Source organism: Chelon labrosus (genome assembly GCF_963514085.1).
Source record: "Chelon labrosus genome assembly, chromosome: 22".
NCBI classification, from domain to species: domain Eukaryota; kingdom Metazoa; phylum Chordata; class Actinopteri; order Mugiliformes; family Mugilidae; genus Chelon; species Chelon labrosus.
The window spans coordinates 22,140,502-22,158,444 of record NC_140355.1 but is presented as its reverse complement, the minus strand read 5'-3'; the positions used below and the strand labels follow the sequence as shown (position 1 = coordinate 22,158,444).

The window sequence follows — 17,943 nt, the reverse complement described above, 5'->3', positions numbered from 1 at the left end:
CATCTTGTTCCAAAATCTGGATCATGTCTCCAAGTCGACAAGCAGCTGTTCATGGTTCTGAAACAGCAGTAGGTAGCGATCCATTAATATTCTACTGACCACATGATGGCGCTGCTGATTTACAGACACACAAACTGAGATCAGATCTCAAGTGCTGGCTGGGGACGCATGTGGAGACACATTTATATTAAGACAAGGTGTGAACACACGGAACTTATAGATGGACAGGTGGGATCGGATCTCCCAGGACGGACGTTAATGTGAGGTCTGAACCAGGTCTTGGCGTGTCCTGGCCTATTATGGGAAAAAGAGATGTTTTTATTACTTTATTTAGTTTCGTCTCTGATTGTGTTTATTCACAGCATAACACCGTCTGGTTCTAGAGGTGGCTTTTGTTTTTACGTCTAGGGTTCAGGAGTGTTCAATTAATTCCAATCCGGACCTTTTTAATTTACCCAGAATTCACTGCGAGCCACCACAACTTAAATATAATATATTAGTTGGCTTTCCTGTCATTTACAGCACAAAACACTGACCAGCCACTGATTGATCAGAGCAGCGTTACATGAAGGTATAAAAATCTGGACGTACCTCGCATCTCGTAAAAATAGCTTAATACTTCTCCACGGTGCACAAACTTTAACGTGCAAATCTGCCTTTGACCAACTCGAGTGTTTCTTTTAGTGTCTCAAACGGACGGATACTTCGACGCACAAACACAAACAACAAAAAAAGACGACACATTATGTAGCTTTGGCACCCAGACACAGGCTAAAGTGAGGAAGTGGCAATGCAACGAGTTTAGTACGGGAGACTAAACCTGGAAGAAAGGCACCGCCAAAATAAAACAAAATGGATTCATAGAAAGTGGCAAGAAACAGGAAGTGAACCGTATGGAATTATGTGCATTGTTTTTGTTTTGTTTTTTTTAAATTATAAATAAACTACCTGATAATTTTATTGTTTCTCTTCAAAATAAAAGCATCATTCATAGGAAAAGTGAGGATTTATTTATTTTTTTTCAATTTAACGATGAATTAATGCAGAAAAAAACGGATCACATACTATTTCTTGCCACTCTGTATTCATATTTATATTATATATTTACACATATTAAATCCAAAGTGTATAAAACAACACAAAGAGATAACTGCGATGAAAAGCACATAAGAGGAATGGAGAAGTGAGACCAACACAACAGACAAATAAAATCACTCTCACTCCAGTCTTGTCCAATAACTACGTTCCAGCCATAGATGATTTATCAATAAAAACAAAACAAACAAAAAAAAAAATCTATTTAATTGTTGTTTTTTTTTTACAGTGTGCAGGTAGGACCGCACTACCCATGAGCCTCCTCTTCTGTGGAGCTCTCCTGGGCTCGGCTGCCACCTGTGGAACCCGACCAATGAGAGGAGAGCTGGGGTGAGGTCATGGCACACAGGTAAACAAACACAAGGAGGGCTTTAAGGCGGCGGAGAGGGGAGTAAATGAAAGGAACGGAGCTGAGGAAGACGGCGCAAAATGAGACGGAGAAGAGTTTAGAGAAACATTTAGTTTTTAGTTCATATTTAATTTTTTGTGCCATCTTCTGCATCTGAAACATGTCCACCGACAGCCACACTGGAAGGTTTCTCTGCATATATTAACAATCATCGAGCCTCTTTGTTTCTGTACCGGTTAATAAAGAAGCTAACACTAGTGTCTAGGCGAGGAGGTTGGGGTGGATGGAGGGCGTGACAATTGTTGACTTCAAATGGAACCCCTGAGATTGTCGTTACGAGATTATAGCCAGAGAGAGATTATAGCTACATTATAGCCAGAACTGTCTATAATGTAGTTCCTGGAATGAATCCTTCCTCTTTTATCTCTTGACAAAACGTAATAATTAAAAGACGACTAAACCTATGAAACATAAAAATGCCTAAGGCTAACATAAACACTGCTAAATGCTAATCCATCATCCACTCTACTGTCTACTGTTTAAATGTGTCAGAAAAAAAAAGTCAGAAGGAAATAACTTCATGTGAAGTAAAACGGCAACTAGTAAAGTACTATGATGAGACTTCTTTAACTTCATAGTACTAAGATGAGACTTCTTTAACTTCATAGTACTAACATGAGACTTCTTTAACTTCATAGTACTTAGATGAGACTTCTTTAACTTCATAGTACTTAAATGAGACTTCATTAACTTCATAGTACTTAGATGAGACTTCTTTAACTTCGTAGTACTTAGATGAGACTTCTTTAACTTCGTAGTACTAAGATGAGACTTCTTGAAACTTCGTAGTACTTTGATGAGACTTCTTTAACTTCATAGTACTAACATGAGACTTCTTTAACTTCATAGTACTTAGATGAGACTACTTTAACTTCATAGTACTTAAATGAGACTTCATTAACTTCATAGTACTTTGATGAGACTTCTTTAACTTCATAGTGCTTTGATGAGACTACTTTAACTTCATAGCACTAAGATGAGACTTCTTTAACTTCATAGTACTTAGATGAGACTTCTTTAACTTCATAGCACTAAGATGAGACTTCTTTAACTTCATAGTTAGCTTCCTGACCGTGATGTCGTATTCTTCCTCCTCATTTGTAGCCGCGGGGGGTAGATGCAGCTTGCTAGTTTTGGTAGCTAATGCTAACTGAGATCAGATAGGCCAATCACGTGACAGGGACCCATATTTTGAATGTCCGATCTTCAAATAACATTCTAGTCTCGTCTCGTTAACATTTACTCATAGTTGTAGTTTGTCTCAAGTCACAGAAAAAAAAAAAACGTTGTTGATGAATATTTTTCGTCATCGTCTTTTGTTAAGGAAATTAACACTGTCTAGAAACGTTTAGCATGCTAACGATAAACTATGTAGGTGGCCGACTGACTGGAGCATCCTTAAAAGCTAACCTCAGGATTTAATCTGAAAGCCTCCAATATGGACGTCAGAGAACATGTTTCATCACCTTCTGTGGTCTCTGCTGTCGTTATGCAACATCATCTACGTCTTGTTGTTGAGGAGAAGCAACAGAAAACTTCAGACATGCAGGACAACGCAACAGACAAAAAGAAGGGAGATGGTTTTAAGGAAAAACAGAAACAAACACAAACATGCTAAAAGACACGATGAAGGTGAAAGACGTCCACTGGGACTGTACCGGGGGGGGGGGCATCAGTGACTGTCTGATTTACCTCATGCAGAAAAATAAAACACTAACAGTAGTTCTCAATGGTATCAAAGAATGAGAAGTTTACAGGAAACTCTGAACAGGCCAGAGACGGGAGGAGACACAGAGGCACGCAAGGAGGGAAAAGAAAGACAAAGAGAAAATTAATTCAGTTCAGCTGAAGGCAAACAGGAAAGCACATTCCTAAAGAACCACGGCCGTCTAGAAAACATGGAGCTAGCTGAGGGGTCGGCGGGCAGCAGACCCCCGGGCAGGTCAGACGGCGTTCTGAGCAGCGCTACCTTGTGTGGTGGTGTTTCTGTCGTTGAGCAGCTTGGTCTGACTGTTGGGAAGGATCTTGATCTCGGGAGGATCTGGACTCTGGCCGACGCGCGACGCCATGAGAGCGTTCAGGTACTGAAGACGTGTCACCTGGAGCACGCATGGGACATTTTATTGTCTTTGTGTGTTCGGATTTACTTTACTACTCCTTTGTTGTCCTGTTACAACACATTTAGCCAACAAATGCTAAGAAATGCTAGTGATGGCTAAGAGATTTTGATTTACGGATGTTTTATAAACATAAAAACAAAACTTGTGTTCCACATAAATAAAACAAATGTCAAGCTTTAAATTACACTGTGGGAACTAAGCTAGGCTAACTAGCTAAACAGCAACTGGCCTATCTTAGAGTAGACTGTAATTTTAAATGTCGATTTATCCTTTGGTTAACTACTAAAATATAACTGAATATAATGAGACATATTTGAACATCTGTGAATGAAAAACACTTTTCAAACCAAATGATTCTATTCAATAAAAGTTCAGATTAAATGAGTTTAATTAATTAAGATATTTTTACTATATACTGTCATTAAGACAAACATGGAGACTCCACATAAAGACCCCAGCCAGCCAGCAGGTTAGAACGAATAACCTTCATGCTGCAATGCTAACCACTGCTAACAGTTGCTAACACCCACTTAGAGCAGAACGTCAATGAAATCTACTTGGTTTAGTCTGAAAGGACGATATGTGCAGAAACAAACTGCTGGAAAGAAGCACTGCCATGCTAACCCATAGCATGACCATTAGCATCGTCATTAGCATATTTATTAGCATCACCATGAGCATCTGCTATTGAGATTTTTTGTCAGTTTTGATCTACTGGTCGTATTACTGCCCTCTGCAGGATGAAACTGTTAGCAACTACAAGTTTAATTGTAGTAACCATTACTACAATTAATGGTTTATATATAATTAGCTTTGTTTAAATCAAGAGAGCAGCAACACAACCAGCGCTTAGAACAAGCTAATTAGCCTAGCTTATCATTGTAAAGTAGATGAACCTCTGTCTTAATTAAAGCATTTTAAATTTCCCTGACCTGTATGAATATATTTATAATTCTTAAATGTGGGTGCAGGAACACACATGTACACACCCGTATGAGCTGCAGGTCGGTGAGGGCTCGGACGGTGTAGTCGGGACAGTAGCTGGACGGGCTGGCGGCGTCCGCTGCCTCGAAGGGATCCCTGGGCGAGTGACGCTGGGTCGACACCGGAGACTGGTGCACTGAAACCACACAGTCAGCTGATCAGTCTCTTAAACCACCACATGTTATCTCATTATTAAACACAGAAGAAGAAATAAGCTGTAACGGTTGATTGAGTTATTAAATGACATTTTATATTTTCTCTGATGCTCTTTTTAGTTTCCAGGTTTTCCCTCGATGTGTTTCCACCTCTAGACGAGCGTCTGTTTGTGAAACGTCGTTCACGGTCTCACCTGAAGATGGCAGCGTCAGCGCAGAAACGCCGTAGTACGTAAAGGCTCCGTTCTCAAACTTCAGGCCCTCTTTACCGATCTCCACCTCCACACGGCCCTAAACAAACAAACAAACAAATAAATTGTTTTGTTATAATGCACATTTTATGTAGCTTTAGAAATAACATGAGACTTTTTCTACTTTAACAAATTCATATCTAACTCTAGTGGATTTCATTTAATTTTAGGTGGTTAAGCTGCATTTAAATTGAACAAACATACACCGCCCTAACATTATGACCACTTTCCTAATATTGTGCAGGTCTCCCTTGTGGTGACTCATCAGAGAATGGACATGGGCCTTCTGAGGGTGTCCTGCTGTTAGTGGGGGGGTCTTTGAGGGGAGGGGCCTCTGTGGATCATCCCACAGATACTTGATCAGTTTGGGATCTAGTGAATTTGGAGGCCAGGTCAACACCTTGTGCTGTTCTTCATGTTTTTTTTTTAGTTGTTCCTAAAGTGTTTTTGCGGCTGCTGCCATTAAGGAGTGTCATTGCTATGGGGTGGGGGTGTCTGGTCTGGTCTAGGTGGGTGCTACATGTCTAAGTAACATCCACACCAATGAATGACAGGTCCAGAAGTTTCCCAGCAGAACACTGAACTGTCACAAGATGGTTTAAATGTTATTCACTTCTCCTGTCAGTGGTCATAATGTTATGGCTGTTCAGTGATGATAATATTTTAAATCATTTTAATTAAAACCTAAAACTGCTGCTCCGATTTTCTTTGTATTTTATTCTTCTGAGATAAAAACTATTTTAAATATCTTCATCCACAAGAGGCAGAACTTTAAATGTTCAAATATTCTTTGTGATTATCATTAATCTGATGATTCTACTTTCTTCAACTTCAAAAATAAAATAAACTCTTGTTTATTCTCAAGTCAGTGCACGTTTATCTCTCCCAAATCCTCGACGTCAAGTTTTCCTGGAAAGCCTGGAATCAAAGCTCGACAGCGAGTACGAACCTGCAGCAGCAGGATGAAGTAGTCCACCGGGTGGTTGCGGGTGTACAGGTAGTGGGCGGGGCTTAGCCGGTTGCTGGAGTCAAAGGGAACTTCTTGGTTGACGCTGGGGTGACGGAGGAGGTGGAACAGGACCTTCTCAGAGACTCGACCCGGGTTGAAGTGCTCCACTTCTACAGAGGTCAGAGGTCAAAGACACAGGAAACAGGAAATTTGTGTTTACTGTATACGTTTGTTTTTAAGAACATATTTGATGTCAGTTAAATTAAAAAATATACTGATTTCTACTAAACACCCTCTGAGGCACAGTAACAGTAAGGCATTATAAAGTTCATTTTTTCCCCAAGTAAAATGTTTAAAAAACAGAGCAAACACGAGGTTCCTGCTGTCAATCATTACCTGTGCTGCGTTAACCTGTGACTCGTTTATCCATGTATGAGTCGTGAACCAGACAGAGGCCTGGAGGTAAAGATTGACCGATAAACACAAACCTCTGGACAGGAAGCGGTGCGTGGCCAGCAGGAGCTGAGGGGAGGTGCGGATCTTGGGTTCTCCTTCGGGAGGCTTGAAGAGCGAGAACTCCTCGTGGGCGCTGCGAGGCTCCAGAGGAATCTCCAACGGAGCGAGGGGACGCTTCACTTTCCTGTCCACTGCAGGAGGACACAGCAAGGGTCAATAAAGAGACGAGAAGCTAGAGAAGCTAACAAACAGACACTTACAGTAGCCGTCGGACTCGTCCAGGATCTCTGACTTGATGATCTCCTCGATGACGTCCTCCAAGGTGACCAGTCCCAGCACTTCGTAGAAGGGATCCCCCTCCCCCTCGTTGTTCACCTTCTGGACGATGGCCATGTGAGAGTTACCTGATAGGACAAATCATTGCTCATTAAAGTTGTGAAAGATGTATTGTCATTTTTTAATTTAAACTTCCCTGCAGACATTAAGCATCCAAAAAAACACTGTTTAGAGTTTATGGTGAAAAACGACTTCTTCTCAATGCAGAACTTCATTCACAATCACCACATTTTTAAGTTTCTTTCAGTATCAACATGTCCCAGCAAATAAATTAACCATTTATTGGTTAAATGTAAAAGAAAAACTGCAGTTAGTTAATTTGGCTTACGTTCAGCGCCAGTTTACCAAAATGTGAACAAATGTAGCCTAAAAAATAGGGTTCAAGTTGCTGCTTAAGGCCGTGACTTGACAAGCCGAAGGTCGACCGCTGTGAATGTCTGCTGGTTTGTCCTGTAATGTTGACACTAGTTGGACCTCTGTCTGCAGCCTTTCAGTCAATTCAGCAAGTTGAACAAGTTGGTCTGAGAGATCACTGATTGGTTTAAAGGACATGAGGCTCTTCTTAGCTAACCAGCTAAGAGTAGGTATTCCTAGCTTCTCAGCCTGCCAGCAAAAGTTAGAGTCAAGTCTTTTGAAAACTTGTCCAACTCAAATCAATCTTTTGGACAACATCTAGTATCAAACTTTAGATAAAAATGTTGAATCTTGGGACTTTCTCTGCCTCACCCTTCTTGAACTCCTCCAACATGGCGTCCAGTTTGGTGTCATTGAAGACATAGTGCAGCGGGTGGTTGTAAAATTTGGTGATGGTCGTCATTGGCGTGCAGTCGTCCGGATCCACCAGCGCCAAGTCCTTCACGTACAAGATCTCCACGATGTTGGACCTGCAGGAAATCAAACAGTCGCAGGTTCTTTGTCAAACTCACTGGTTCCACAAACTGTCCGACTTACAGCGTGACGTTTAAGTTCCCGTTCCCACCTCTCCTCCTCGTAGATGGGCACTCGGGTGTATCCACACTGCATGATCTCTGACATGGTGGAAAAGTCGAGGACCGCCGAACTGGGCAGCATGAAGCAGTCCTTCAAGGGAGTCAGGATGTCTTCCACCGTCTTAATGCGCAGCGTCCCGCGGCTGAACTCCTCCTTGACAAACTCACTGGATAAGCAACAGGCAGGACATCGAGTCAAGGTTCAAGTCTTTGAGACAAGTCAAGTCTTTAAGATGATGCCTGAGTCAATTCCTGAGGTCTGAGGTCTTTCTGGAGGGCAAGTGACGTGGTGAGTCTCTTAACCAAGTTGGCGTCAAGTCTTTGGAGTCAAATCAAGCCTTCATCTCTCAAAGTCTTTTGAGGATTAGTGCAAATAAAGGTTTTAGACTTTGGAGGCTAAAGACAAGTCCAAGTAAGTCTTTAGAAGTTGTCCAAATCAAATGAAGTCTATTCTGAAATCTTTAGAGAACTAATCCAAGTCTTGTCTAGAGTCCAGCTGTGCTTTTGGGCAAAGTCTAGGGTCACATTTTTAAGAGGACCACTCCAAATGCAGTTTAAAAAAAGTCTCAAGTCTCTGGAAGTATAATTGAAGTAGTGAGTCTCTGAACCGAGTCTGAAGGATAAACTCAGACTGAAGTTTAGAGTCTTCTGAGGACTTGTCCAAAGTCACAATTCACATTTAGTCCGAGTCATGTCTTGAGTCTTTGTGACTTTTCAGTCAAATGAAAATTAAAACGGTTGATGTAAACCAAGAGTTTAAAGTTTTAGTTTGTATCAAAGCATCAAACATGTGATCTGATCTGATCAGGACTGAAACCTGAATCATTAGTTTATTTAAGACATTTTTCTGTTTATTTCATGTCGACTGACTCAACTGTTTACCTGTAAGGGTCGTTGACGCTGGTCCGGATCATCTCCATGGCTCTCTCCCTGATCCCACAGGTGCTGATGTCCCTCCTCAGGCCCAGGTCCAGGATCAGCCCCAGGGGACAGGACAGGGGGAAGGTGAGCACCATGCAAACCTGGGCCAGCCAGGTGAGAGAGGGCGCCAGCTGGAAGCCATAACCGGAGCACAGGATGTGAGGAGCCAGCTCCGCTAGGAAGAAGATGAGGAAGCCGCTGGTGAACACCGCAGAGACGATGGAGCCCAGGGCCCGGTACAGGAGGACACCCAGGACGGAGTGTCCCAGGGCGCACAGGAACACCAGCGAGCATGTCTGGATGGAGAGACACGTGATGTGGGCATTAAAGACATATGGCAGAGTCTCAAGTCCTTGGACCAAGCCTAATTCACATCGTGTATAAAATCCAAATATTCTGGACCCTGTGAGAGTCAAGTTTAAGTCACGTTGCAGATAAAGTCTTTATGAGACAAAGCCAAGAGCAAGACTAGTTCTGAGTCATGTCTCAAGTCTTTTGAGAACTTTGAGATCTCCAAATCAAGTAAAAGTCTTGAATCTTTTGGACAACGTTCAAGTCTCTAGAGGACTAATTCAAGTCAACTTTAACAACAAGTCCAAGTCAAGCCTTAAAGACAAAGTTTGATTCAATTCCTTAGATCCCAGAACTAGTCTGAGTGTGTTTCAGGTCTTTTGGACAAAGTCTAGCATCCAACTTTGAGTCTTTAGGGGATTTAGTCCAGTCTGAAAGAAAAAGTCCCAAGTCTTTAGAACAAGTCCAAGTGGAGCTGCTCTCCAAACCAAATCTGAGTCAAGTCTTCGAACGAAGTTTGAATGAAAACAAGTCAAACACAAATTCAAGTTTTTTGACAGAGTTAAGCGTTAAGCTACAAATCTCTACAGGATTAAAAAAAGTATTTTTGGATCAAATCTCAAAGTCAGATTGCTCGGATCCCGTGAAAGTGAAGTCTAAAGTCTTTATAGAACTAGTTTGAGTCGTGGCTGAAGTCTCTGGAGGATTAACTCCAGTCAAGTCTGAAAATAAGGCTCATGTCTTTGGAACAAGTCCAAGTGAAATAGTGAGTCTCTTAACCAGGTCTAAGTCAAGTCTCTGGACGAAGTTTGATTCAAAATAAGTCAAACACAAAGTCAAGACTTTTGGGCAAAGTCCAGCATCAAACTACAAGTCTCTATAGGACTTATCCAAATCAAATCTCAAAGCAACATCTTTGGGACCCCATGTGAGTCGAGTCTGAAGTTTTTAAGGAACGTGTACAAGTCATGGCTGAAGTTTTTAGAGGACTAATTCAAGTCAAGTATTAAAAAAAGTCTCAAGTCCTTTTGTAACAAGTCCAAGTGAAGTGGAGAATCTCAGAACCAAGTCAGAGTCAAGTCTTTGGACTACGTTTGAGTTAAAACAAGTCAGACTTAAAGTCTTTAGAGGACTAATTAAAGTCAAGTCTTTAAAAAGTCTTTGGACCAAGGCTTGAGGCAGAGTCAGAGTCAAGTTTATTGCCTTCAGCTCTCAAGTCTTTAGACTCTGGAGGGCAAATGAAAGTCAGCGTGTTGACCTGTGGGTCTCACAGTTTCCTCCAGACACTCACCAAGAAGTTCCCCCTCCTCCTGATGGGCTCCAGGCGCTTGGCGGCTCGTTTCTCCTCCTCGGAGCCGCAGCTGTGGAGGACGTAGAGCTCCACGGGGTCCAGCCACAGCAGGCTCAGGTTCACCGTCCTCAGCACCGCGCACACCAGCAGCATCAGCACGATCAGCACGGCCAGACCCCACGGCGGGATGTGTTCGGGGGGCAGACCAGCGTCGGTGTTGATCCGCAGCCTCTCCGGACCCACGGATGCCCACTTCCCCCCGCTCAGCACGCACAGGTGGAAGTAGCTCTTCTCGCCTCCGCCAGCCGCTCCCGCTGAGATGCTGCCCCTCCGGACGTCCACCGTCAACAGCCCGCTGAACTCCTCATCCGGGATAAAGTTACCCGTCACCTGGAAGGCGGACTCCCGGCGCTTGGACTCGTCTCCGCACGGGTCCGGAGCATCGCCCACCGCCTGGGCCGGCCCGCCAGTTGCCCCTGCGAACGCCACCCACGGCCAGCTTCCATTCAGATTATTCCCGAAGAGACGGAGCTTGAACGTGGCTCCTTCTGGCGCCGAGATGATCCGATCCTTCATGCACACCAGGGCCGCAGGGTCTTCCAGTCGCAGCCCCAGAACCTTCGGGGCTTCCTGGCTGCAGGCGCCGTACCTGATCCCGCAGAACAACAATATCATCAACAGGAACCGTAGACCTGCCAAGCTGGCCACCATATTGGATTTGGTCAGCCTGGCTCCGCGCGGGTCATGTGACTCGAGCCCTGCAGCGGCCCCGCCCACCGAGGAGAAGGGCGGGGTGAGGGAGCCGAGAGAAAGCAACACGGCCACTGAGACTGTACGGCGGCCATTTTGGTGCAAACAAAACGGGGCTCCGCTGTTGTGTTCAGGGATTTCCGGACATTGTGGCTCTAGAATCTGAACGTTATCGGTTTTTGTTGTTGTGACACCTTCTCTGAATATCAGCGAGTTGGAGTCGGAGTGAGGAGGAGTCTTTATTAAGAGTTCACGAAAACAAGTCATTAAACACCGCGGACCTCTGCTGGAGACTCAGATTAATCTGATCATTGTGTAGATTTACTTTCAACTAAAACAGATGTACACCAATTATTAATCTGACTGTGACTGGGTGGGGCAGTGAAGATTCATATAAGGCACAAACAGTCAGTTTACTTGGTATCTTCTCAGTACAAAGTTCCCTCTGTGTTATTATCTGCTGCTGACATGGGCTGATTAAAGTCATGTGGGGCCCCGGGGGCAAAAATCTGTTGTTGGGCCCCTATTGCCCCCCTAGCTGTATATCTGATTGACAGAAGATTCATTTACCACAGAATAATAATTTGAGTCATTTTAAAGAGTAAAACTAATGTTTACTCAGTTCATTTGTTTTAAATAATAATCTAAAATGTTATAACATCCCTGATGGTCTAGTGGTTAGGATTCGGCGTTCTCACCGCCGCGGCCCGGGTTCGATTCCCGGTCAGGGAACTCACCTTTTGGGGCGGCCGTGGCCTACTGGTTAGCGCTTTGGGCTTGTGACCGGAGGGTTGCCGGCTCGAACCCCCGACCGGTAGAAAGCGGCTGAAGTGCCCTTGAGCAAGGCACCTAACCCCTCACTGCTCCCCGAGTGCCGCTGTAGCATGGCAGCTCACTGCTCCGGGTTAGTGTGTGCTTCACCTCACTGTGTGCTTTGTGTGTTCACTAATTCACGGATGGGATAAATGCAGAGACCAAATTCCTTGTATACACAAGTATACTTGGCCGAGAGACCTTAATCTTAATTTTATAAGTAAACCTCCTGCCTCTGATTTATTGACTGTAACCTGATGAACAATACCGAGGTGTTCCCAAATCAAAGTCTAGAGTTCTTTGGAGGATGAAACAAAAGTCTAAATGAAGTATAAATTCTTTTGGACTAAATCTGAGTCAAATCTTTAATGCCTAGAACTAGTCAGAGGCAAACGAGGACACGAAAGCTTTAAGGACCAGTCCAAATAAAGCGTCAAGAGCTTAGAGGGATAATCCAAGTCATGTCAACGTCTCTTCAAGACAAGTGTTTGAGAACTTGTCCAAGTTCAATCTAGTCTTTATTGCAGATAAAGTCTCTACAAGACAAGTTCAAGTTTCAAAGTAGTCTCTAATCTTTCTATAAAGTTCACGTCAAACCTTTTGGTCCCAGTCCGAGTCAAGTCTACAGGCTTTAGAGGACAAGTACTAGTCAGCTCTTAGACTTTTCACAACCAGTCCAAGGAATGGTCCAAAGACTGGTCCAGATAATTCTCACGACTTTAGAACCTAAGTCCAAGTCACACTGTAGATAAAGTCTTTGTAAGACATGATGACATGTCCAAATCCATGTGTCAAGTGTTCTGGACAATGTCTATCATCAAACCTCAAGTTTTTAGAGAACTAATCCTATTCAAGTCTTAAAATAGTATTTTTTGGAAGAAGTCCATGTGAAGTGGGCAAGGTGAATCAATAGGAAGGTAGCTTGCTAACCATGCAAACTTTCAGTTTGCACACATTAGCCGAGTTGCTAATGGGACAATACGTATTTCTGTTCCAGCAACTTCTGCTGTTTATACTCCGTTTTTAGAGATGAAATAAATAAAGCAAGTATCCTCCAGTTTGGACTAAATTTAATCAAAACTCAGATGCAAACCTTTTTTTCATGCGTCTTTCTGTTTTTAAAGACTTAAACCATCCTTTATAGGTATTCATTTGCCTTTTAATCTGTTTTAAATTGATGGAAATAAAGAGAACCATACAGGACTGGTGCTGATAAGCACATGATAAAAATCTTGTAAACATTCTAGTTGTCTAGTCTAGTCTAGTTGTTTTCTTGAAGACACAGAATCAAACAGATCTCTTGTAGAGAAATATATCTCAGGTTTATTAACCTCGTTAGATTTCTTCAAATGTCTTACAGTAGTTATATAAAACAGTTTGTACACATTGCTTTAAGTCACACGGTCCATCTCTCTGTTCAACCTCTGCCATGAAACAAAAAGAAAAGCCAAACATGTTGCAGCATCGTCTGAATAGTCAAACCTGCCAAACCAGTATTTTGCATCCATTTGCTGTACATAGCCTGCAGAAATGAAAAGGAAAAACAGAGTTCTAGGTTTTTATTCGTCTTATATTATATGAGTATTGAGTCCTCGACTCGTCTTAAATCTGCACGGCAACTCTGAATAACACAGAAAACATGAACTTCATGCAAAGACATCCTGACAGGGATGTTATTTGGATGCGACCCACTCCCCTCCACTGAACCTCCAACTCTCCTCCTGTGAATGATACAGTGTGGAAATCTCAGTCCTGAAAATATTTAACCCTCGTACAGGTCTAATCATCACACCGCTGCAGGGCTAAAAACAACACCCCGGGAGTTGCTGATAAACCCGGCAGCCCCGCTCTAGTTTCATGTTTTAAAAGAAGCCAAAGGAATTTCAATACTTTCACGCAGCAGGAGTGGAGGCGAGGGCCGAGTGAAAAAACAAACGAGGGAAAGGAAATGGGAGATTTTGGCAGAGAAAACAACAAAAGCTTTGGTTGTCATGTCTTAAGACAAAATTAAATAAAAGCTACAGAAGAGAGAGTAAAATATTACTTGAGGTCAACTTTGTGCAATGTTTATTGCTATGTAATGCCTTCCCTAAAACAACAATGGACATAAAACATCTCTCGTTATAAATACTTTTCCAACATGTCTCTCATATTACAGTATTTACAGTAGTAGAACACAAACATCAGTCAGGGAACTGAACACAGTGTTTTATGGGCAACGTAACCCGATCAAAGCTGCGTCTCACAGCTGGAAGCCCGTTTTAAAGAAACATAAATAAACACAATAAATACAACTTTAACAGTTTTCACATTTCCAAGTTAACGAACCGTCAGCCAACCAGCGGCTTCACAGGAAGCCACCGTAACTGGATGCTACATGAGACCTATGAACCAGCAGACAGGCCTAGAATCTCTTAAAGTAGAGGGTAAGGCTATGATGACTATACACTCACTGGCCAAAACATTAGGTACACTAGTGAACGCATTCTAATAGAACAATCCTGCATTAAATCTTATCTTCATGACTGTTCTAATATACAGTTTATGTTCAAACAGCGTCAGGGAGATGGAAATGCAACAGGATGACCATTATGGAGGTTGTAGTTTGTTAAACTGGACTGAATTAAAAGTATTTCATTTATTTAGCCTAGCCAGCTGATTAAAATGCAAAAAGAAAGTCATTACAGCTTGTTCTAAAATGTCCATCATCTCCCCAAGTCATGACAACAGGCTCCAAAATGAAAACATGGATGAATCAACGTCTATTTAATTGTTTCAAACTAATGCTGAATATGTTGCTGAGTATGTAAAATGGATTATTATTATTAACATGTCGCTACAATAGGATGACAAAACCACAGCCTTAACCAAAGCTAACCTTTTACTAGTGTACCTAATGAAGTGGCCAGTCGTGTATATAATGACCAGGATTTCGGCTTCAAGTCTGAACGATCCCACTGAATCTAATCTGTGGCCATCTTCTCTTTGGCCAGGGTGGCCCCGGGGCAAATATGAGCTACTGAGCGTCCCGTGGCTTTATTTCTTAATTGTAAATATTCTGCAGAAGAAATATATCTAATCTGAATAAATTATTTCAACCAGTGTCTACAGCTACACTCCTAAGTGAAGGTCTCTAAACCAGATTTTGACGCTCGGATTCCCTTCAAGACAAAACCTTCACTTTAAAAAATAATCTTTGACAGTTTTGCCACAAACAATTTGACACACAGTGAATCTGGGGCCTCTGGAGCCTCTGGAGCCTCTGGGGCCTCTGGGGCCTCTGGGCTCCCCGGACCTGGCGCCCGATTTGCTTTGGAAAATTCACCTTTATCAAATTTAAGCAACATAGCTTGGAAATGTTTTTTTTAAATCAGTGCTAGCTTATACAGCAGTATCTTTTCAAATAAATATATTTCACTGTATTGTCAATAAAATACTTAATCTATACAGTCAGTTAAATCGTTTTGTACACAGGAAAAAATAACAGGTCGCTCACACGTTAGCAGCGTTAGCGTCGTGCTCAGACCATCGCTGAGCCGCTACACTTTCCCTTTCTTTGTGTGAATCTCTTCAGTCAACTGGAACGCGAGCAAACGTCCTCCACGAGCTTCTCAAAAACATTAAAGTTTCATTTACACATGTTTAAATTTTACGTCACATTATGTCAAGTATGAATGAATCCCTGGTCTGGAATGTAGAGGGAGGACGGAGGGGGGGTTTTAGAAGACGGATTCATTCGTCCATGTTTGTTCATTAAATCCCAACGTGTTATTGTGCAATCTGATGTTTTAGGCGTCAACGCTTAAACATGGGTTAACTGTTAGCTTAGCACAGCCAAAAAGTGGAGGTGGGTTGCAGATTACAACTGACAGACGGCTCTCCGTGCTGGACAGTACGCTAACATCCATGCGATGCTAATAATGTAAACTGATACAGTTTTTATAATAGAAATAATAACGCATTTCAATTGATTTATCTAGAAAACATTTAATGAGATACCGGCATGAACGAAGGCCAAGTAAAAATAAAATAAAGAATACGTAATTTGTGTTTAGTCGCCAACAAAACAAACGGACAACGGACGGACAAATAACCAACTAGTGTTTTAGCGTTAACGGTTAGCCTAGCTTGTTAACTGGTGCTTGATGTTTGCATGTTTCCAATCTTTGCAGCCTCCTCTCCATCAGTTATTAAACTTAGACTAATTGCTAGCTTAGCACAACCAAAAAGCGGGGGCTGGTTGCAGATTACGACTGACAGACGACTCCCCTGCGGGCTGAGTACGCTAACATCCATGCGATGTTAAAAATATAAACTGATACAGTTTATTTTAGCCTTCACCTGCATCGTAGAGAAAATACTAACGCCTTTGAATCTTAAGCGAAGGCCAGATTAAAATTTCTTTTTAAAAAGTTGATAGCTTTCTTCAACGCCTCTACCAAACAAACCTGGAAATGAATTTCCTTAAAAAACTCGAGTACACTAATGATTAGCAACTGTAGAAGCGCGAAATTAAAAAAATAATAATGTAACATGAACTATGAAGAAATGTTGTCGATTTTTTCAACAACAAAACAAAGTTAAGACGAACGGAAAAATAAACAACTACTGTTTTAGCGTAAATGGTTAGCGTAGCTTGCTAACTGGCGCTTGTTGCTGCTCTGTTTCCGATCTTTGCAGAGTTAATCTCCGCACTGTAGTAAGTACTGAAAAAACGTCAATGGAGGACGATGGAGCAACGTAAAACGTAACCAGCCCAACACTTTCTGATTCAGTTTGTTTGGATTTTTGTCAACCAGTCCCATAAATAAATAATAAATTAGTGTCTCGTTTTAATTAAAATCCAACAAACTGTGCTGTGAACAAATATGCTACTTGAAGCTCTGGGTTATCTGGTTCAAGTTGTTGAATATTAAACGGCGTCAAACTAAACCTTCACTAACTCAGTGGAAATAAAAAAAAAGGCCAGTGTAATTTATAACCAGGAGTTTGTGTTGCAATGAGCTGAGATCCAGTTTTCTCTGCTCTGCTTTGAGAAGGAGCTGCAGTTAAATTCACAGTGAGGGATTTTTAGTGGAAGACAGCATCAGTGCAGCTCGTCCTTTAACTTCTGCTACGACGTTTTCAAGAAACCAAAGGAAGCAGAAAATAAATAAATAAACTCTAAAGTAGAAAAACAACAAGTAGAATGTCAAATACATAGAAAATGTTACGCAAAATAAATATTTCTAACGTTATTCTTGGAAATTAAATAATTTAAAACGCGTTGCCTTCAGGTGCTCGGCCTTCACATCCGTAGTGATGTTGCATTTAAGGACCATATCAGTGTTTTTGCATGTTTTATCCCCTTCATTCAAATCTATGTATAATATTAATAACTGCTTACTTTTTCCAGATTTATCAATTTGTTTCGGTTTTCATTTCTGTAAGAAACAAAAGATAATCAGCAAACTCTTAGAAATGTTTGTATTACATTTAAAACAATGTAAAAGTAAATAGCTTTTTTCTAATTTTCCATATTTACACTAAACGTGTGTTTTTTCATTATTTTCAAACAATTAAGTTTGCTTTAGTTTGAAGATGTTACATTAAAGAACACTTAATGGTTTACTTTAGGACTGTGTTTAATTCTATTCTTTAATTCTTGAAGCTAGAGAGGTACTTAAATGAAAATAAATGTAATATTAAATGTAAACATTAAGTATATTTTTGTGCCTTCATCGATGTGTAGTAAAAGTTGTTTTACCATTATCGCCCATCAATAATTACCAACACAGACTACTGAATGTTCTGAGATATAGAAATGAATAGAAACCAGTGGTTTTCTCGAAAAATGCATCCAGAATGGTTGGCATAATGTCAGCAGCAATTTAAAGTGTTTTGATATAAGTGGGTTAAAACATGCAGCAACAGCTGTGTGGTATTTTAACTGCAGAAGCCGTTCAGTACAGTGAACCTGGTCGTTTTGCTGGTAGTTGAATTGACACAGATAAAACCGTTCACATCCGTCACGACTAATTTAAAAACCACCTCAATTTCATAAAGTCACACAAAGTCAAACTATAACAAACAGACCAATCTAAAACCATACCGCACATAAAACCTTCCCCGTTAACTTTATAACTTCAGGAAG

General features: G+C 41.6%; 1 protein-coding gene across 1 annotated transcript; it reads right to left on the bottom strand.

Moving 5' to 3' along the window:
* Positions 1 to 1,283: 1,283 nt before the first annotated feature.
* Positions 1,284 to 10,997, bottom strand: cnnm3 (cyclin and CBS domain divalent metal cation transport mediator 3). The gene is made up of 11 exons (XM_084571896.1): positions 10,248 to 10,997; positions 8,627 to 8,961; positions 7,735 to 7,911; positions 7,482 to 7,639; positions 6,680 to 6,823; positions 6,452 to 6,610; positions 5,964 to 6,133; positions 4,958 to 5,054; positions 4,614 to 4,744; positions 3,474 to 3,603; positions 1,284 to 1,392 (listed from the first exon to the last, which is right to left on the bottom strand). Exons 1-11 carry the CDS (start codon positions 10,956 to 10,958, stop codon positions 1,343 to 1,345), a joined length of 2,262 nt encoding a protein of 753 aa, XP_084428022.1. The 5' UTR covers positions 10,959 to 10,997; the 3' UTR covers positions 1,284 to 1,342.
* Positions 10,998 to 17,943: the final 6,946 nt, after the last annotated feature.